Here is a 22,183-nt window from a genome sequence, read left to right on the forward strand (position 1 = left end):
ATGCAGGGAGGAAATTTTTCAGAGGGGTGTTCTGAGATGGTTTTGCAAAGAAATGCTGGATACAGAATAGAAAAGAGAGGAAGAGGGGGAAGAGGAGGTAGGAAAGGGGAGATGAGAAGTTAAGGGGAGTGGACAAGGAAAGAATGAGCAGGAGTATTTGGGGCATTCGTCCTGTGAACATAAAATACCATCAAGTGTTGGGAAGAGTTCGCATTCTGACTCAGTAAGCTCAGCCCCAAGTTCTAGCACTAGGAGGGGAGGAGGGGCTGGGCGATTGCATTCTCTGGAGAGGATCCCCATATCAATGCCAGCAAGGGGGTACTTACTTGCTTCATTTTAACTCCCCACATCGAACCACTAACATCGATGACAAAGAGGATGTTCTTGGGAATTGGTTCCAGGTTGTCAGGAGCAAAGAAGTGGACGAAATATCCATTAAATACCTGAAATATCGAACATGGTTGTGAGTCAAATCATGGCCAGTGTTTAGGGGACAAGGAGACAAGGGGCCTTGGGGGCTAAAGGAGCAGGGGTGAGGCATGGAAGAAGAAGGAGTCTTGCTGCCCATAAAGAAGAGAACAGCGGTGGCCACTGGCTCCCATCAGCCTCTCCCTTCTCCTCCAGCTCCTATGGTTCTCTCGCTCAGCAGGGAATTCCACCCCACCCCACTCTGCTTCACACTGTCTTCATCACCAGTCTGTCCCCAGCGTTCTGCTAACCAGCTGTGAACCGGGCAGAGTCCCTGCCCTCACGGAGCTCACAGGTTGGCAGAAGATGTGGGGCAGTGCGGGCCACTTGCAGCACAATGTACATGTCATGCTTAGGAGAGCCAAGGGCTCTGAGATGCTCTTGATGGAGGCTCATCTAACACCATGGAGGGAAGCTTCCCTAAGAAAAAGGACCTGAGGGTGAGCTTGGACTTTGTGGGCACTGGGTAGGGTGGTGAAGGAGGGAGGAGAGTTCCAGACAGTGCAACTGTGAGAGAACATGGCATACTTGGGGGCTTTATAAGTAGTTCAACACCAGGGGGCCCTTGAATTCAAGAAATCAGGGTGGAGAATCAGTAGGACAGATCATGGAAGATCTCGCTGTACTATTTTAGAGAACTGGGATTTTCCTCAAAGTCAACGGGAGGCAGCTCCAGCTGGGCTCTGGTTACTCTGTCATCTACCAACTGGATTGCCTTATTTTCTTTCCATTGCCTGCTGGTTGCTTCTGTGGGGACATTAGTGTCCAGTCTCAGGGCAGGTGGCTGTGGCCTCCAACACACTTCACCTTCTGTCCTGGCAGACTCACAGGCTTTGACATGCCCTAAGGGCTCTTACCTTAGCACAAGGACACAGGGAAGACGCGACAAAAGGGGAGAGGGAAATTTTCAAGACAGTTCACAATAAACCTGGGCCATGGAATTCACCACTGCCTCTGGGCCTTTCTCTAGACTTTGGTTGTGTGTTTCTCCTTGCCCCATAATCTTTGTGATTTTTTTTTTTTGAATCATCTATGTGCAAAGGACTGTGGGAGGTTAGCCAAAATTCTCATTTTGTAATTTTCATCTGGGAAAAAAGCATGAGACCCAAAGACCCTTTATTTAGTTTTTAATGACAGAAAAGAGAATATTTTGTGACATATTAGAGAAATATGGTTTTAATCCCGTCCCCGCAGCCTCAACACTTGCCCCAGCAGTTGGAAACTATGTATAAGCGAGGGAGTTTGTGCAACAAGGACCAGTTCTGTAGCCACAGTGTGGTAGTTCTACTGCAGTGTGTTTACACGCACCTCAAGTTCACCCGCCTTCTCTTCTCTGTTCACGTCATACGTCACCACCAGCTGGCCATCCACCGCAGTCTCCGAGCAGTTGGAGCACTTTCTCTGCTGTGCCACTGTGGGCTTGAAGGAGACATGTGCCTGGGAAGAACAGTGATGTTAGAATCTGCCCCTTCCAGGTGAGGGCTTGGCAGCTGCACCTGCTCAGGCAAACAGGTGTTGCCCAATGGCCATTCTGTGTCCAGTCAGCATTAGTAGGTCCATCCATTACTGATGCAAGGGACAGAGCCAGGGTAGCATCTGCCAGCTCTGGAAAGGTTTGTGGAAGGTTTCAAGAGGCATTCATAGCTGGTTAGTGTTGGCTGCTGCAGTAGAGAGATGAATATATTTTGCTGTGATTAATAAAAATCTATCATTTATTAGAGCAAAGCTGTCTTTTAGCTACTGGTCAATTGGATGACTGAGGGGAATGAGGCTCCAAAAGAGACAGTCTCTGGTTAAAATGGGGAATGCCATTTTGTGTGTATCCTGTGGAAGGCCCTGCGCTCTCACTAGAAATCAGTGTTCCTTCCTACAGAGTCTTGCATTCAAGCCCAGACCATCCTCTACCCTCCAGAGCACACAGCAGGAGAAAGGAACCTAGGAGCTAGTGGCCACTTCAATGCTTTGCAACACGCAGTGGTTAGGGTACCTTTTGGGGTCCTTTTGAGACGACTGGAACACCATCAAAATGGCCTTCAAATGTGTCAGGAACATGAAGAAATCTCAGTCCTTGAGGTTCAATTATCCACACGTCTACCTAGAGATGGGAAGACAATTATACAAAGCATTGAATGATTTTACTCTGCAGATTTGTCAAAAATAGACCATATTCCTCCCTGTGTTGGATCTTTTTACTCCTTCTGTATCTTATTGTTTTGAGCAGACCATAGGGGCAAATCCCTAGGACTCCTGGCAAAGCCATAGCCATAGCTACTGCTTCTTCAACGCTTGCCATATTTTCAGTATTGTGCTTCACGTGGATTAATCCATTTCATTCTCACCACCATCACCACCACTATCATCACTATTATTATTATTTGCTGTGGTTAGTATTTGTTATGACTTCTTTTACAGATGCAGAAGCAGGGACTGACTCAGGTTATGAAGGCAGAGCCAGGCTTCAAGCTCAGAGCCTGAGCTCTTGATTCCTTGCACACAGGACTTGACTTTGAACAATCATCTCCAGCACCATCTTCTCAGATAGCATTGTTGCACTAGTGTTCAGGTTTCATGCACAATATTGTCCTGGGGTTTATTTTTCACATGAGATACACCCATTTCAGTGTGAGGTCATTAGCTAGTGCACACACACATGCCTTTCCACCCTGCCTCTTCCTCGTTTAGGATCATTTGCAACTGTGATGAGCTATCTTCCTATTGGAAGGCCCTGAATCAGACCTACATCTTCTCTTTAAAAAATTTGTGAAAAATATCATGGCCCTGGTTTGAGCAGAGCAACTTGTCTTTCCTGGTTCTTACACTCCCAGCACAAGATGATGTGAAGTTGACTTGCTTCCAAGATTTCTGCTACCTCCACAAGATCAACTATAGTTCCCCATGCTGGCAAGAACTGTCTAGTAGAAGCAAATGGGCCAGAGGTCTCCCTGCTGGATCTGACCCAGCCACTGCTGGTAGATAGTGGAGAAGCTCTTGAAGGAAAAAGCCCAGGGGAACTGCAGAGAACTGAGGCCTTGGCTTTCATTCTTCCACAGATTCCAGCCATAAATGAGTATCAGGGCCTCGGGACAAGGTTTACTCCTCTGTGAGAGGATTCGCGATAGAAGGAGAATTTTCCCTAGAGGTCAGAAGCCTTTAGCAATCCCGTGTTCAACTGGACACAGATACGACTGTAAAATCTGGTAAGACTCCCCTCCCCCTCTGCTGGGACAGTGAACATTTTGGGGAGTATGTGCTTGAAGCCCCACAATTGGTTCAGCTGGGAGGTCAGGACCAGCCCCCACTGGCCTTGAGTCATTTGTTGAGTATTTGTTGAGTATCTGTTGAGTATTTGTTGCTCTTTCTCAAAGGACTACAAGAGTCAGAATAAAAGGTTCCCTCATTTCATTGGACACAACAAGATTTTAAGAGAGAGCCTATTCTCCTTGGTTTCTGTGGGGGAGGAGGTAGTTCCAATTTGGGGGCCCTTCAGATGGTGATTAAAAGCCTCTGGAGGGGCCGGCACTGTGGCGCAGTGGGTTAAAGCCCTGGCCTGAAGCACTGGCTTCCCATATGGGCTCCGATTCTAGTCCCGGCTGCTCCTCTTTTGATCCAGCTCTCTGCTATGGCCTGGGAAAGCAGTGGACGGCCCAAGTGCTTGGGCCCCTGCACCCACGTGGGAGACCCAGAAGAGGCTCCTGGCTCCTGGCTTCGGATCGGCTCAGCTCTGGTCATTGTGGCCATCTGGGGAGTGAACCAGCAGATGGAAGACCTCTCTCTCTCTCTTTCTCTCTCTCTGCATCTCTCTGTAACTCTGTCTTTCAAATAAAATAAATCTTTCTAAAAGAAGCCTCAGGAATATAGACTAGGTAAATATTCATAGTTTCATATTTCTCCTTAATTTATCTCTGGGTAATATTGAATCTCTTTGGGAATTGATACATTTCATAGAATGTTGGAATTGGAAATTATCTTACAGGTCATCTGCTCCAATTTTTCTATTTCAAAGATGACAAAATTAAGGCCAGATATATCTTAATGAAATTTTACTTAATTTAATTTAATTTAAGTTAAGTTACTGCCTAGATCCCAAGTTTGTGGCAACTTTGGGCCAGAAGTCAAGAAACCTGCCTCTTGGCCTAACACTTTCCAACATACCAAACCCTGTCTGCCATATTTTAAAAATGAAGAATTCCTGGGGCCAGTGCTGTGGCGCAACAAGTTACTGCCCTGGCCTGAAGCGCCAGCATCCCATATGGGCGCTGGTTCTAGTCCAGCTGCTCCTCTTCCGATCCAGCTCTCTGCTATGGCCTGGGAAAGCTGTGGAAGATGGCCCAAGCACTTGGGCCCCTGAACCCCTGTGGGAGATTCAGAAGAAGCTCCTGGCTTCGGATCCACCCAGCCCCGGCTATTGCTGCCACCTGGGGAGTGAACCAGTGGATGGAAGACCTCTCTCTCTCTCTCTCTCTCTCTCTCTCTCTCTGCCTCTGGATCTCTGTAACTCTGCCTTTCAAATAAATAAATAAATCTTAAAAAAAGGAAAGAAATGAAGATGACAGCAAAGGTGTATTTAAGTCAAATAGAATACAAAGTGACTGCCAAAAGCACTGAGGTGATGAGGTAGGGGTGTGTAGATTGGCAGCAGAAGACAATGAACTTATCATTCGTGGAACTCCTGCTATTTGCCAATTATTTCTGAAAGTTCATCTCACTGACAATTGAGGAAGGGAAGTATGGGTGGTGTTCACAAGTGAGACCCAGGGTAGTTTGTCCCTGAAGAGCAGTGTTGGGGATTGGATGGTGCTCACCACCACCCCTCAGCTATGTTTACCTCCAGTATCTGGAACCTGTGAATGTGAACGTATTTGGAAAAGAGGTCTTCTTTGCAGATGTAGTTCAGTGAAGCATCTTGTGAACATCCTGTCCTACCTGGTGAGCCTTAAATGCAATGACCAGTGTTCTCATGAGAGAAAGGCAAAGGGAGGTTTGAGGTGCTCAGAGGAGGAGGCAGTGTGACCATGGAGGGAGTGATCAGAATGATCACTCATGTGGGGCCAGTACATCAAGGAGTGCCAGCAGCTGCCAGGCACCAAAAGAAACAAGGAAAAGATCGCTCCCCTAGAGCCACAGAGGAAGCGCAGCTCCGCTGACACTTTGAGTTCAGATTTATGTCCTCCAGATGCAGTGAGGCTATATTTCTGTGTCTGTGCTCACTTGCTAGGGCACCTCCAGAAAACGGCCAAAGCTAACAAGGAGCTCAACTGGAACTGAATTCTGGAAGGAAGCAGTGAGGTTGGCTCCAAGCCTAAAGCTCTTCAGAGCACCATACTGTGTTGCAGAGTTGCATGGCAACAATCACCACAAATAGTGAAGACAAAAGAAGCAAAATAAACCATGGGGCTAGTGTTGTGGCAAAGTGTGTTAAGTTGTCACTTGGCAGTAACCCCATATCTGAATTCTGGTTTGAGTCCTGGCTGCTCTGCTTCCACTCTAGCTCCCTGCTGATCCACTTGGGAAGGCAGCGGACGACGGCTCAAATACTTGGGTGTCTGCAACCCATGTGGCAGACCCAGATGGAGTTTGTGATTCCTGCTTTGGCCTGGCCCAGCCCTGGCTATTGCAGCCATTTGGGGGGTGAACCAGTGAATAAAATATCTCTCCCTCTATCTCCCCCCCCTACTATGTCTTTCAAATAAATAAAAGAAGCTTTAAAAAAATGGAAGCTTCTGATCCAGCTCTTTGCTATGCCTGGGAAAGCAGCAGAAGGTGGCCCAGGTCCTTAGGCTCCTGCACCCGTGTGGGAGACCTGGATGAAGCTCTTGGCTCCTGGCTTCGGATCGGCTCAGCTCTGGCCGTTGTGGCCATCTGGGGAGTGAACCAGTGGATGGACGGGGTCTGTCTGTCTGTCTGTCTCTCTCTCTCCTTCTACCTCTCTGTAGCTCTGCCTTTCAAATAAATAAATAAATAAATCTTTTTTTTTTAAAAAAAGTAAGCAAAATAAGCCAGACACAAAAAGACAAATACTGTGTATTCTTTATCACATGTGTGTGGAGGGAAGAGGAATGAGGGGGGATTTGACAATGGGAAACAAAATGCAATTGCGTGAAGGTAGCCAGGTCTGACATTCTGCAGAATAGTGGTGCAACTATAGTTCATGATAATGCATTATATTCTATATAAAGAACTAGAAGAGAGGAGCTGGTAGGCTCCAAACACAAAGAAAATCTAAGGAAATGGAAAGTTCAATTGCCTTGTTTGGTAATTTTTTGTTGGGTATATGTGTTGAAATATTGCACTCTACCCCATAAAAGTGTACAAGTATCACATGTTAAGACAAAATTAATAAAAAGCATCCTGGTTCATACCCTAAGCTAAAGAGCATGAAAACTTAGCTTCCCAAGCCTTTAGGTTTCTTATCAGTATATTAACTGCCCTCTCTGGGGGAATGTTGTGAGAACGAAATTAGGTAAGTGGAAAGGAGAGCAAGTATAAATCAGAGGACAGGAACCATCAGAGGAAGTACAAATCCATGCTCACCTCCAAGTGCTTGGCCAGCCTTCCAGGCTTTAGGTGAAGTCTGTGCTCATAGGACCCCAGCTTCCTCCACTTCACCTCCTGGTAATGAAGTTCGAACTGCACCTTTGCTCCAGGGAGGACGTTTACCTCGGTTTGGAAGTTCTCCATGTCAAGGGCCTTGCTCCTAAAGGTGGGAGTCCCCAGTGAATTAGCCATCAGATGCACAGCTGAGTGGGAAGGCTCAGAATCTACGCAGAGGGCATCTGGTCTTGGCTGCATGATCAGACCTGATTATTTGTCCATGAAAATAAATAGTAGGTACAATAGAAATAAGAGTAACCTCTGGTTAAATTAATCTCCCCAAGAATTGTAGTCTCCCATCCAACTTCAACTTTTGCTTTCAGGGCTTCGTGCAGATTTGAGTGTCACCTGGAAAAAGCTACCGTTGATGGGTCCCACCTCTGCCAGAAGCTTGCTCTGTATCACCTCCGAGATGGCAAGATGGACATCGTTACCTTCATTGTTCAGATAACAAGCGGGAGCAGCAAGTGAGAGTCATTGAGGAGAAGTAGCTTTCTCAAGATCCCATGGCTACTCAGTTGCAAGACTAAGACCCCAACCTAAGTTTAGGGGACCCCAAAGACAGCGCAGATTTCTTACGCTACATTTGAGATCCATTCTAGGAATTGTTTATATTTGTTAAAGTCTTCAGAAAGAAGAATTCTATTTTCCCATAAATTTGAGTTTGTATTTCTAGCATGCGGCCTTATTTAGTTACTGTACATTTTGAGTCCCATGTGATCCTTGATCTGGAGGTTTTTTGTGGTTTTGAAGAGAAACCAGCAAGATGAACAAATAAAGGTGATTCCAGAATTAGGATTAACAAGGAATAATTTTTAACATGATTCTTCTTTGCACGAAATCACTAAAAGAATAAGAAGATTGGGCATAATCAGCCCATCTGTGCGCAGTTGGCTTGGGACATTGGTAGTTGAAGAAAAAGGTGAACATGGCCTGCTGGAATGTTCAAGGTAGAACATGCCCTGGGAGGCCATGTTTACCGGAAGGGTAGACTGGAAGGGGGACTCCGTGTTCTCTGCTGTATCTCCAGTGCCCAGAAAGTTTTTGTTATTTTTAAAAGCTTTGTGGGATGAAGAAGTGAACCAATGAATGGTAGGTAAAAGTGGGAAGAATGGTTTGTAAAGACAAAAGAACGGATTAACCAGCAGCAAGGCTGTAGGCTTCCCTTCTGCTTGCAATTTCTTCTTTCCTCTCCTCATTTTACGAATCCTTTTAAGCTACTGGGACCCAGCTCAAACATCAGACCTCAGTAAATATTTTCTGGACCTCTGCAACACAACTGCACACCTGGTCTTTGGGACTCTCACAATGTTTGGAATCTCCTCCACACTAGCGTTTACCCCACCATCAACAGTGCAGGCATCATTTCCTTGTCTGTCTCCTTCACAGTGTATGTTTGGTGTTTGCCTCGTGCTGGTGGGTTCGGTACTCACCTCTTTTTTTTTTTTTTTTTTGACAGGCAGAGTGGATAGTAAGAGATACAGAGAGAAAGGTCTTCCTTTTTGCCGTTGGTTCACCCTCCAATGGCCGCTGCGGCCGCCGCATCGCGCTGATCCGAAGCCAGGAGCCAGGTGCTTCTCCCGGTCTCCCATGCAGGTGCAGGGCCCAAGGACTGGGGCCATCCTCCACTGCCTTCCCGGGCCATAGCAGAGAGCTGGCCTAGAAGAGGGGCAACTGGGACAGAATCCGGCGCCCCAACTGGGACTAGAACCCGGTGTGCCAGCGCCGCAGGCAGAGGATTAGCCTGTTAAGCCACGGCGCCGGCCTCTGTACTCATCTCTTTTAGAACTGGATATAGAGCTGACATCTAATGCATTTTTGTTGACTGAATGGATGAAGGCATGAAGTAAATGAAAAAACTCAATTAAAGTAAGTTTGAGTATAGAGAAGAGAAGATGAAAGAAAAAAGCACGACAGGGGTGGGTGTTTGGTGTAGTTGTTAAGATGCTGCTCGGGACATCTATATCTTATATTAGAATCCTGAGGGGCTGGCGCTGTGGCATAGCAGATAAATCCGCTGCCTGTAATGCCAGCATCCCATATGGGCACTGGTTTGAGACCTAGCTGCTCCACTTCCAATCCAGCTCTCTGTTATGGTCTGGGAAAGCCATGGAAGATGACCCAAGTGATTGGGCCCCTACACCTGCATAGCAGACTTGGAAGAAGCTCCAGGCTCTTGGCTTCAGATCAGCCCAGCTCTGGCCATTGCAGCCATTTGAAGAGTGAACTAGCAGATGGAAGACCGATCTCTCTCGCTCTCTGTCTCTCTCTTCCTTTGCCTCTCTGTAACTCTGCCTTTCAAATAAATAAATCTTTTTTTTTAAAATTCCAGACCTTTTCTTCTGTACCTATGTTGAGTTTTGTAACAACATTATCAATATTTCTGTAGTTCCTCCCTGCACTCTAGAAAGATCAGTGTTTGTTTATTTAAAGAACATCCATCTGTGAAAGATTCCTCAGTTCCCATGATTGAATAGAGGCCCTCACAGAAACAGACATTGTGAGACCTGGTTCTACCATCTGACTGTAAAAGTTTGGCATTTGCTTGGATTCTTTGCCTTGCTGGAGGCTGGTTTGCTGTTGTGGAAATGGGTTATGACAGGAAGCAGCAATTGAGATGAGAAGGCAAGTCCCACTGGCCCGGCCCTTACCTCACCAATCCAGCTGTCTTGCCTTTTGCCCTTGCCTGTGAATAGAGAGCCCGGCCCACAGTTTTCTCCTTGATGGAACTGGTAAATGTTGTGCCATCAATAGTCCTGGAAAATGATACAAGGCAATCTGTTGGTTAGAAGAGTAGTTCGAGCAAAACTAACACACAACAAGCAACCAATCCTATGAGACAGACTTAATGAATGATGCAATGATCATTTTGCATCTATAAGAAACAAGAAGGAAGACGTTTGAATAATTCATCAATGGGACTCTGTTGACAATTTGAATATAGAAGGACTAGGTAGGCTCTGACCCTAAGAGATTTCCCTGAAGCACCTTTGCATTTAAACTTTCTCCTCATTTTCAAAGTTTATCCTTCAGACTAAGTCGTATTTTCTTTGAGTATTTCTTTTAATAGAACATTTTTATTTAATAAACATAAATTTCAAAAGTACAACTTTTGGATTATATGGTTCGTCCCCCCATACCCACCCTCCCACCCGCAAACCATTCCATCTCCTACTCCCTTTCCCTTCCCATTCTTCCTTAAGATTCATTTTTAATTATCTTTATATACAGAAGATCAACTCTATACTGAGTAAAGATTTCAACAGTTTGCACCCACACAGACACACAAAGTATAAAGTACTGTTTTAAGACTAGTTTTACTGTTAATTCTCATAGTACAACACATTAAGGACAGAGGTCCTACATGGGGAGCAAGTACACAGTGACTCCTATTGTTGATTTAACAATTGACACTCTTATTCATGACATCAGTAATCACCCAAGGCTCTTGTCATGAGCTGCCAAGGCTATGGAAGCCTCTTGAGTTCACAAATTGAGTAGTTCTTTTAATTGAAAGCTGACAAGGAGAGATGATTGATAAATCACTAAGGATCTTGTTTGCATTTGATTCATTAGATTATTATTCTGTGAGTTAAGAATTTGGTGGGGCTGGTGCTGTGGCACAGTGGGTAAAGCTGTCTCCTGCAGTGCCAGCATCCCATTTGGGTGCTGGTTCCAGACTCAGCTCCTCCACTTCCGATACAGCTCTCTGCTATGGCCTGGGAAAGCAGTAGAAGATGGCCCAAGTCCTTGGACCCCTGCATCTGCATGGGAGACACGGAAGAAAGTCCTGGTTCTTGGCCTAGGATTGGCTTAGATCCAGATGTTGGGGCCATTTGGGGAGTGAACCAGCTGATGGAAGACCTCTCTCTCTCTCTCTGCCTTTCAAATAAATAAATAACTCTTTTTTTTTTTTTAAAGAATTTGGCATGGCCTCAGGGTATGCAATGGACTGAATGTTTGCATCTCTTAAAAATTCAAATAATACATTTCCAACCCCTCCCCCATAGGATAGTATTAGAAAGGAGGTCTTTTTTTTTTTTTTTTGGGGTCGGGGGGAGGATAATCAGGACATGAGGTTGTCACCCTCATGAATAGGATGGATGACCTTATAAGAAAGGCTCCAAAGAACCCTCTTGCCCCTTCCCACCATGTCTGTGAACCATGAAGCATGCCCTCACCAGACACCTAATTTTCCAGCACCTTAATTGTAGACTTCTCAATCTCCAGAACTATGAGAAACAACAATCTGCTGTTTATAAGCCACCCAGACTAGGGTGCTCTGTTAGCTCTGTTATGTCAGCCTGAGATGACCCAGACCTTGGGAACTTCTGCTTATCTCCTTGAAAATCTCCCATAGGGACACCTGTTTTTGCACCGCTGTCTCTACCCACCTTTTTTTTTTTTCTTTTTTTTTAAGCTAGCACCTGACACTAACCCCATGATGACTGGCCAGAATTCAGACAGAATTATAGAACTTTACAAGTCTATGGAAACTTATTGTACTCAAATGGGCACTGTCTTTCTTAAAGAGGACTTTATAAATGGATGGAGAAATTTCCAGTTATTCTGATGGCTGGAAAGTGCTGCTGGCATTTACAGATGGACACCAAGAATGACACAACCTGAGGGACAGCTCTAGTCAGGATGTTTGCTGCCCCAAATGATGACAGCATTGTGCGTTCAGACACAGCTTCCAGGTTTGTCTTTTTTAGAACAGAGACAAATGGCTTGTCCAAGGTCACACAGCTGATGCAGATCAGAGTGAGTCTGGAAGTCCACATGTCCAGGAAGCCCTCTGCTAGCATGCTCTAAGGATCAAACACCTAGAAGTCTTTGAGACCAAAGGAAATCCTCTCCTTTGGCAGAATATTTGGGACCGTGCTAAAAAGGCAGAAGATATATTTTGGCTAGTACGGAGTTCTGTGAAACTCAATTTAAATAGTGATGACTAACAGCCATCTTCCCTGGTTTTGTAAAGTCAGCCCTGCATAGAAGGAGAAAAAAAATGAATATTTCACAGTTCTGTCTTTCATCACCTCATATATTCTATGGGATGAGATGGGGAAGAAAAAAAATAAAGAAATACAGAAAGAAGAGAAACTTAAAATAAGCTCTGATTATGCAGTTTAAAAAGAAGAACTTATTAAAAATAATTTTAAATGTAACCTCTACACATAATATCATATAATTCCACAACAGAAAGCATTTTCTTATCCTTTTAAAAACATATTAATTTATTTGAAAGGGAGAGAGAGGGAGAGAGAGAGAGGGAAAAGAAAGGTCTTCTATTTGCTGATTCACTCTCAAAATGCCTACAACAGCCAGGGCCAGGCCAGGTGGGAGCCAGGAGCCAAGAACTCCTCCCAAATCTCCCATGTGGGTGGTAGGAAACACCTGAACCATCATCTAGTGACTCCCAGGTGCATATGAGCAGGAAGCTGGCCTGAAAGCTGCACCAGGATATGGGAGGTGAGCACCCCAGCAGCAGCTTAATGTGCTGCACAGGAACTGCCCCGCCCTGTACGTTTAAACAATGGCTGACTTTTTAAAAAGTTGTACTCTGAAAGGCAATGAAAGTTGCAGAGTGCTTTTCCCCACTACTTTGCTTTCTTAAGAAAAATATAGTTAACAATGGCTCTGAAGCTTTTAGCAGCTGCAGTGCATGGTCAAAATTCAACCCTTTATTTCATTTATTTACTCACAATTATAATTCATGCCTCAATGGGTGAGGCAAAACTGGATGAGGGAGTGGGAGTTTGGATCACTGGTTAAGATGGTACTTGTTTCCCATGGCCCATTTTGGAGAGCCTGGTTTCCTGTCCTGCCTCTGCTTCTGATTCTAGCTTTCTGTCAGTGCACGCCTTGGGAGGCAACAGCTGATGACCCAAGTACATGAATCATTGCTATTCACATGGGAGACCTAGATTGAATTCCAGGTTCCTGGCTTTGCCCTTACCCATCTCTGCCTGTTGTGAGCATTTGAGATGTGAACCAGTGATCTCCCTGTCTTCCCTCTGTCTCACTCTATTTCAAATAAGATAAATACATAAATAATAATTAATAAATACATAATTTAAAAAAGTGAATAAGAGCGGCTGGTGCTGTGGTGTAGCAGGTAAAGCTGCTGCCTCCAGTGTCTGCATCCCATATGGGCGCCGGTTCGAGTCCTGGCTGCTCCACTTCTTTATTTTTTTAATTAAAAAAAAATTTTTTTTTGACATGTAGAGTTGAGAGAGAGAGAGAGAGAGAGAGAGAGAAAGGTCTTCCTTCCATTGGTTCACTCGCCAAATGGCTGCCACAGCTGGCACTGTGTTGATCCGAAGCCAGGAGCCAGGTGCCTCTTCGTGGTCTCCCATGCGGGTGCAGGGCTCCAAGCACCTGGGCCATCCTCCACTGCCTTCCCGGGCCACAGCAGAGAGCTGGATTGGAAGAGGAGCAACCGGGACTAGAACCCGGTGCCCATCCTTTCCACTTCTGATCCAGCTCTCTGCTATGGCCTAGGAAAGCAGTAGAAAATGGCCCAAGTCCTTGGAACCCTGCACCCATGTGGCAGACCTAGAAGAGGCTCCTGGCTCCTGGCTTCAGATCGGCGCAGCTCCGACCCTTGTGGCCAATTGGGGAGTGAACCATTGGATGGAAGATCTCTCTATCTCTCTTTCTGCCTCTCCTTCTTTCTCTCTGTAACTCTGGCTTTCAAATAAATAAATAAATCTTTTTTTTTTTTTTTTGACAGGCAGAGTGGATGGTGAGAGAGAGACAGAGAGAAAGGTCTTCCTTTTGCCGTTGGTTCACCCTCCAATGGCCGCCGCGGTAGGCGCGCTGCGGCCAGCGCACCACGCTGATCCGATGACAGGAGCCAGGTGCTTATCCTGGTCTCCCATGGGGTGCAGGGCCCAAGGACTGGGCCATCCTCCACTGCACTCCCTGGCCACAGCAGAGAGCTGGCCTGGAAGAGGGGCAACCGGGACAGGATCGGTGCCCTGACCGGGACTAGAACCCGGTGTGCTGGCGCCGCAAGGCGGAGGATTAGCCTGTTGAGCCACGGCGCCGGCTGGAATAGGGTATTAAGCCTTCATATACAAAGCCTGCAAGTAGGCAAAGTAACTGGTCTTAATTATTTGAAAGATGTTTTGGAAAAGTTTTTTTTTTTTTTTTTTGACAGGCAGAGTGGATAGTGAGAGAGAGAGAGTAGTAAAGTTTTTTATTATGTAAATTTTCAAACATACAAAAAATAGGATAACACAAGAGAACTTCATGAAGCTATCACTGAGCTACGTCATTATCAATACTTGGCCAATCTTAACTCATCTGTACTCCCACACTTTGTACCTCAGTTACTTTGAAGCCAGTCTTTCGTAGTATATCATTTCATCCATGAACACTTCAATATATATTTTGCAGAGAATTTTTAAAATGCTGTGTGAGTAGAACTAGAGTCATTGGGTAGAAAATGGAAAATATTTAAATTAAGAATAAGAATTCTAACAGAGCTGTCAACCATTGAATTGGTTTCCTTGAGGAGTGGTGGGTTTATCCATTCAGGAGACAGTCAAGTCAAGCCTGGATAACCCACTTGTCAGTGGTATAATAGAAGGATTTAAGCACTGGATAAGTGATTGGATTAAGTCAATGATTCTGAATCTTTTCCCTTGTGGAGAGAGATGTGTGGCAGGTGACACTGACTTGTATCATACATGGCTTCCATAAGCTAGGCAACGCCATATATTTTTCTGCCTCCAAGAAATCATGTTAAAATACACATACATGGAAGGTCAACACTGAAGAGATAGTCTTAAGTTTGCTTTAATTTATTGGAAGTGAAAAGCCAATCATTCACAAATCCTGATAAGTTGACCAGAAACAAATTGTTGAGACTAAACCTACAATGATTCTCAATGTCTAGTGCAGGTCCACAGCTCTGGAAGCTCTGCCCACCGGAAAGGTTGACTGTTAAGTTTCTTTCTAACTAGGAGGGTTTTTAATCCAGTGAGAAGAGCATATCCAGTGTATGGCTACATGAAGGAGTTACTCACATCGAGAAGTTGGAAATGAAGGCTCCTTTTGGAATCTCAACATCAAACACGACATTCTGAGGCTGTGGCGAGTTGTTTACCAGTTTGCTCTGGATGATGGTATTTGCCATACGAGAAGTAATAGTGGACTGGACTTTATAGCTATAAAGAGTTAGTTGATCAACATCTTCCTGAAATTGACAAGAAAGCATAACTGTACTCACCGAAAACCCACAGAGCTTCACTATGTAATTGATGCTACCTTCAGTGTAAATGATTCTAGGCCGTGGTAAGTATATACTCAGGTATTACTAAGCATTCTCCTAACTTCTTGGAATTTTCCCATGAGCAGAAGTTGACTTTCATTTGGAGATGTCTTTTAGCTCTCTGAGTCTATTTATAATGATTTTGTATGAGGACACGAGCGGAAAATAGTTGTGGGAAGCAAGAGTGGTTAATGTCCAAGAAATAACTTTAAATACAGGACTAGGAAAAGGATACACATTGCAGGGTTGGAAAGAGACCTAAGCTGTATCTTCAGTGTGAGGAGTGACCAGGCAGTGGTGTTGTGGTGGCAAAGGTAGGCCTGGGGCCCTCCACACCCCATAACACCACCTACCTTCTTCAGTCTTATCTCACAATTTGGTCTTCATTCCTCTTCTCCTCCCTCACATTAAAGCAAACTCCAAGGACACGGATGAGGATGAACAATGACCAGGACTCTGACACAATTCCTGGACAGGGCATTCTGACACAATTCTTCCACCTCCTTTCCTGATCCTTCCCCGCTGATTTAAGGCAGCCACAGTGTAAAACAAAATCGCAGTCTGCCCGTAGCCTCCAAGGCAAGGAACAGCAAGCCCACGCTTTTGAGAATGTGCCCGAGAGCTTCGTGCTTCTTCAGGTCAGTGACAGCTATGTGACCCATTGGATTTTGCTTTATCTCCAAAAGGATTTGCTCATTTCAACACTCCATGTTTCCTGCAAACTTTGCCATCCAACATTAACATCCAGCTCACCTCCAGCTAAGATAAAATTCAAGCTCATTTATTTGCCCTTCTTGCCCATGGAGTGTGTGTTGCTGGCCGTTCAGAGCAAGAAGCATAGCATAAGCCACTTCCTGTGGGTGTTTTCTTGCCACAGGAAGGTCTACTTTGAACAGCTCAGAGAACTGGGCCATTTCACGCCTAAGAGCTCCTTTCCCACAGTCATGCTTTTTATTCTCCAGAACTTTCAGGTGTCCTATTTTAAATCAAAACTGTTAAGTTAGAATAAGTGCATGAGGTTGGATGAAACCTATGCTGTTGGCAAAACTCAAGAAAATAAAGAGAAAGGACATGTTCAGTTCCTGGTGACTTCTCTCCTGCCTGCAAATGCTGTGCTCTCCAATGCCAAACTTTAGAAACATTTCCAAGCTGAGTTGGGCAAGGCAGTGTTTCAAAAGTCAGGTAAATACTCTCAGGGCTGAACACAGAGGAGTCATGTGGATTGATTTCCAGATAATAGTTAACAGGAAAATCATTTGGGTATCAATTTGTAACAAAATCAAAGTCAACTCACCCTCTCTTCTCCTGATTCTCCGGGAAGGCTTCTCTGCGGAAAGGAAGTTAGACAATCATTCTTCAACTGTAGGTTACTTATTACCCCAAGGGGAAAAGCTTCTCACAAGAAAAAAAAATGTTTCTTCAACACTGAGCTGTAATTTGTTCATGAGAGCCAAGACATAAATATCAATAGTCTTGAAAATGATCTTCCTACTGGTGAGTTTCTCTGAACAAGTTTCTCAGCCCTTTTTGGTTGCACACATTTCACACTTTGAAATAATGTGAAAACAGATGTATTTAGATGAAAACATTCAACCAAACACACTGGGTAGCATTCAAGTACATCCCCTTTACTGTCGTTGTCTGATTCATGCTTTCGTTAGTTGAATGATGAGCTGGATGCGCCATTCTGCCACCTGGCTCTGTGCAAGCTGGTCCCACCTCTGAAGTGCTCCTCCCCTGCCATGCTCCTTCGTCCCTTCCCCAACTCTGGTCTCAGCTCTGGTCGGAGTTCTCCTGTGAAATTCTCTGATACCCTCCCCCCTCGCCCCAGACACGGTCAGTGCCTTTACCATTTTTGTTTTTTAAAGATTTATTTATTTCTTTGAAAGGCAGAGATACAGAGAGAGAAGGGGAGAGAGAGGGAGGGAGGGAGAGAGAGACAGATCTTCCATCTGCTGGTTCATTCCCCAAATGGCTGCAATATCCAGGGCTGACCAGGCCAAAGCCAGGAGCCAGGAGCTTCTTCCAGGTCTCCCACATGGGTGCAGGGACCCAGGACTTGGGCCACCTTTTACTGATTTCCCAGGAGCATTAGCAGGGAGCTGGATCAGAAGTGGAGCAGCCGGGATTCGAACTGGTACCCATTTGGGATGCTGGCGCTGCTGGCAGAGGTTTCACCTTTTATGCCTGAGTGTCAGCCCTGCCTTTACTGTTTTGAGAGCAGACTATTCCTTCCTTCAGGGCGTCCACCTTGCTTTACAATTATCCATTCTATTGGAGGGGTGGTTCGATCAAGGTCTGTCTCCTTCTTAGACTAAGCTGCATGAGAGAAAGACTTTAACATATTTCTTCTATGAGACAAGCACAGTGGCTGGCACCTGAATTCCATGCTCTTAGCCACTGTGCTAGGGAAGGGGCCATAGAGGTGACTGCCTTGTGGGAGGGGACAAAGGTAATACCTTTGCCTTTGCAATTTGAATGGTTTAATGTCTATCTGACAGATCATAAAATAATGTCAGGCATTGGCCAGAAGTGAAGCTTGCCAGTTAATGGGGGGAGGGGGGAGGTTTTAGTGGGTGCTACGTGATACAGCAAAATCAACAATTACCTTATTTCAGGTTTAAAATTATTTACTTATATTTGAGAGGGAGAGAGAGAGGAGAGAGAGAGATAGGGACAGAGATAGGGAAATAGCAAGAGAGGGAGAGGGAGAGCAAGAGTGAGCCCATCCATTGGTTCACTCTCCAAAATCCACAATAACTTAGGCTAGGTTAGAGGTCAAAATTAGGATCTAGGAAATCAATCGAGGTCTCTCATGTGGGTAATAGGAATCCAATTACTTGACTTGTCACTGTTGCCTCTTAGGACCTACGTAGGCAGGAAGCTGGAGTCAGGAATTCTGGGATTTCGGTGTCTCAATCACTGAGCTAAATGTTCGTTCCCTATTTTAGACTTTTAAAGTCAATATCGAATGATTAAGTTTTTTTTTTTCCCTTCTGTTGGTTCACTCCCTAAATGGCCACCACAGCCAGTGCTGCGCCTATCCGAAGCCAGGAGCCAGGTGTTTCTTCCTGGTCTTCCATGCGGGTGCAGGGGCCCAAACACTTGGGCCATCCTTCACTGCCTTCCCAGGCCACAGCAGAGAGCTGGACTGGAAGAAGAGCAACCAGGACTAGAACCCCGGTGCCCATATAGGATGCCGGTGCTGCAGGCGGAGGATTAACCAAGTGAGCCACGGCGTCGGCCCCATCGAATGATTAAGTTTTCTCTCTTTGTGGCTAGACGAAGACACTGACCTAAGATCTTGCCTACTGGATTTTAATATTATTGGTCTACAAAAAACTTGGATTTTTAGAAAATAAAAATTCATACCCGGGTAAAGCCGCCACCTGCAGTACCAGCATATGGGCAATGGTTCAAGTCCCGGCTGCTCCACTTCCTATCCAGCTCTGTGCTACGGAATGGGAAAGCAGTAGAAGATGACCCAAGCCCTTGGGCCCCTGCACCCACGTGGGAAATCCGGAAGAAGCTCCTGCCTCCTGGCTTCAGATTGGTGCAGCTCCAGCCATTGCAGCCAATTTTGGAGTGAACCAGCAGATAGAAGACATTTCTCTCTCTCTTTGCATCTCCTTCTCTCTCTGTGTAACTCTGGCTTTCAAGTAAAATAAATAAATCTTAAAAAAATTCATACTTATATGGAATAAGTCACTGTTCAGGTTAGCATTTTTTCCCATCAATACCTTTTCTCAGCCTCTGGAGCCTTTGTGGGAGAAGCCCATTGATTAAGGGATTTTTATCTACGTTGCCTTTGATGGCCAGTTCTCTTTCTTTGGACTTCTCCCCAAGACGGAATGACTGAAGGAAGGAAAATGTGTGGCCACAGAGGGAAGCGTCAGCCACTCCTGGAATAGGAAAAGTCCTCCTAACAGTAAATCCTTCCTTACAAGCTAATGAAAACAGTCCTCAACCTAAAATTTATAAGAAAATACACGATCATATATTCTGGACAGCTGTTTGGAGGTCTTCCCTTATTTCACCTTGACAATGCTTTCATTCCAGTGTAACAATGTCAAACTCTCCACTGCTAAAAAAAAAAAAAAAAAAAAAGGCCTCTAGCAAAAGGGCATCTTCACACTTCTCTTACATCTTCAATCATGATTTCTTTAATTTGTTTTCCCTTTTGGAAGGAAAGCTTACTGTACCTGGTATCTCCCGTTGTCTGGAACAAATTGAAATTTGCCTGGGGCCAGTTCTACAAGATCGCCATATTCTGCAAACTTAAAGAAAAATGTAGGATGATTATTTCTGTTTTTTAGAAATTAAAGCAAACCAAGGCAGCTAGTATTATTCAATATCTTAGTTTGTGTTCTGTCCTCTGCCTCTGGGCTATCTTATTGTTTTTAATGCAGTGATTTATTTTGGTCATACATTTTATGTTTGCCAGTGATGTTTCAGAGGTGAGTGAAGGAAAATTAACACCTTCAAGTTTGTTGGAGGTAAGAATTCACTTTGTGGTTTTCCAGACCATGATGGGACACACAGGTAGGGGTCAAAGAGACCCAGCGATTAGGCAGGTGCCTGGGGAAATATTTGGGTGGATCTTAGGGGCACAACAGTGTCAGAATGGCAAGATGAGAGCCATATCTCTCCCTGAGTTAAAAACAGGTGTGAGGGAAAGAGCGGTTAGAAATGACTGAGAAAGGGCAAACAGATGTGGATGTCTTGGTTTCAGTTTGAGATCTCTAAGATGCTCTGATGACTTTTAAAGTGTTGGAAAATATGATAGTTTCTAAGGAAGAGTGATTTTTTTCCCTCTGAAAACATGTCATATTTTTTTGGGGGGTATTTTTGTACATAATCACACTTCAAACATTACAAGACTCTGCATTTACTAAGCTAGTCTCATAAAGCACTTTGCTTTTCTGGCATAAAATAAGCTCCTGCGTTGAGAGTGGCTAAGGGTCCCAGTTGGAGAACTGGAGCTCTATGAGAATTATTCCGGCACTTGGGCAGCCCACTTGCCATCTGCCCCTTTAACAGGAGCATTTACAGTGTGCTTTTTATTCAAATCATTGTTCTCTTAGGTGTGAAAAACAATGGTGCTTTGATGATGACTTTATACTCTCAGTAAAACAGTGATAATGATAGTTCTTAAAAATAATAATAGCTAATAAGTGCATCCTAGTCCCTGAACCACGCTAGGTAGTTCACATGCATTATTTAATCCTCATAACAAAATCATTAGCACTCTCATTTTCTAGTTAAAGGAGGAAGCAGCTGGGCTCCATAAATTCTGCCCTATGGTCCCTGCCCATTTAACTTGACTTAATTATCATGCAATGCCTGTTAATAGTTCGAAGAGGAAATACACAGCTCATGGATTGTAACAGCAAACACCTGTGCTCAGATGCGTACTGTCCCAAGTTCCCCTCCTACACGGAATAAAGTCCTTAAATAGCAATTGTAATGGGTAATTTATATAATAGGCAATTGTAATAGGCAATTTTCTGAGCATAGGACAACACTGGCATCCTCGGCAAGTACTTACTTCCGAAAGTCCATTTGTGGGGATTTCGAAGGCTTGTGCTCCCAAAAGAAGTAACCAGGCAAGAAAACACGTGAGTCCTTTCATTTTTTCTGGACAGCTTTGCCAAGTTCCCCCTGGAGCAGTTGGTCTGGGAATTCCACTCCTTCCTACTGAACCACGTTCAAAAGAACACCAGAGAAGCACATTGCGTTTTGAAAAAAGAAGACCACGACGAAGAAGGCTCTCTAATTTTGTTCAGAATCGGGACAAATATTTGTTCTGGAGCTCAAACTTGAGCTGTGGGGGCGGATCGGACACCCAGAGGTTATTCAAACAGCAGAGGCAAAGCAGTCGCTGGGTTGTGAGGACAAATCAGGGTCAGGTGGTTGCGCTTTTTTTTTTTTTCTTTTTGCTTTTGTTAATTTCTATTGATCTTAAAAATCAGAGACCTGAAGATAATTGTCATCTTTTTAAAAGGACCCCAGGGAAGAGCTACACCAAGAAAGAGAGCTGGAAAGAGAAAAGTTAAGGTGAAAAGTTTCCGGAGACAAAATCGTTTGATTTAAATGAGAGCGGAGGGAATTTTCAAAAAGTGGGAGACAAAACACGATGGTTTTCTGAGCCAAGAATTCATTGCTGTTTTTTCTCTGTCTCTGATAACGGAGGGTGTACTGCATGCAAAGAACGGCGAGCGGCTGCGCAGGAGACAAAGTGAGCTCTCCCGGGAGGTGATTCAGGAGTGTCTTTGATTAAAGCCATGGTGTCTGTTGCTGCTATCCCACTGGCTCAGAAATTAGGGAAAGCCCCATATGGAAGCATATCACCTCGGTCCTTCCCATCCATGGTCCAGCTTCACGATAACATTAATTCAGGTTCACTGAGCTTATCACTGGTGTCAGGTCCTTTTATTTGCATTGCATGTGGATCAGCTGTCTATGTTAAAGGGAAATGGTTTAAAGCTTATAGTAAGTTAGGAATGAAGAGGAGACATACAGTGACTAATGTGCAAAATATTTCATACTAAATTGAAATATTAGGCTCCATGGTCTGCTTTTAAATTTACCAACATGTCAAATTTGTAAGACATCTTCTGGAGATGCAAAACATTAAAAATGTCCTATAGGAGTAGCTGTTACAGAGCAGTGGGTTAAGCTGCCACCTGTACCCCCAGCATTCCATGTGAGCACCAGTTTAAGTCCTGGCTGCTGTGCTTCCAATCCAGCTCCCTGCGAATTAATGCTCCTGGGAAAAGCTGTAGAAGATGGCCCGAGTGTTTGGGCCACTGCCACCCACGTGGGAGACCTGGATGGAGTTCC

General features: G+C 44.7%; 1 protein-coding gene across 1 annotated transcript in view; it reads right to left on the reverse strand.

The window, feature by feature from the left end:
• The window catches only part of ITIH2 (inter-alpha-trypsin inhibitor heavy chain 2), a 42,246-nt gene extending 21,133 nt beyond the window's left edge, over positions 1–21,113 (reverse strand). The window contains exons 1-9 of the mRNA XM_062210946.1: positions 20,889–21,113; positions 19,543–19,617; positions 16,635–16,667; positions 15,096–15,265; positions 9,711–9,815; positions 7,000–7,162; positions 2,456–2,563; positions 1,777–1,905; positions 327–443 (exon numbers count right to left, since the gene is read on the reverse strand). Of these exons, the coding sequence (XP_062066930.1) occupies positions 327–443; positions 1,777–1,905; positions 2,456–2,563; positions 7,000–7,162; positions 9,711–9,815; positions 15,096–15,265; positions 16,635–16,667; positions 19,543–19,617; positions 20,889–20,972 (984 nt within the window). The 5' untranslated portion in view covers positions 20,973–21,113. The remainder of the gene's footprint in view (positions 1–326; positions 444–1,776; positions 1,906–2,455; positions 2,564–6,999; positions 7,163–9,710; positions 9,816–15,095; positions 15,266–16,634; positions 16,668–19,542; positions 19,618–20,888) is intronic.
• Between the last annotated feature and the right edge of the window lie 1,070 nt (positions 21,114–22,183).

Source organism: Lepus europaeus, chromosome 14 (assembly GCF_033115175.1).
Source record: "Lepus europaeus isolate LE1 chromosome 14, mLepTim1.pri, whole genome shotgun sequence".
Lineage (NCBI taxonomy): Eukaryota > Metazoa > Chordata > Mammalia > Lagomorpha > Leporidae > Lepus > Lepus europaeus.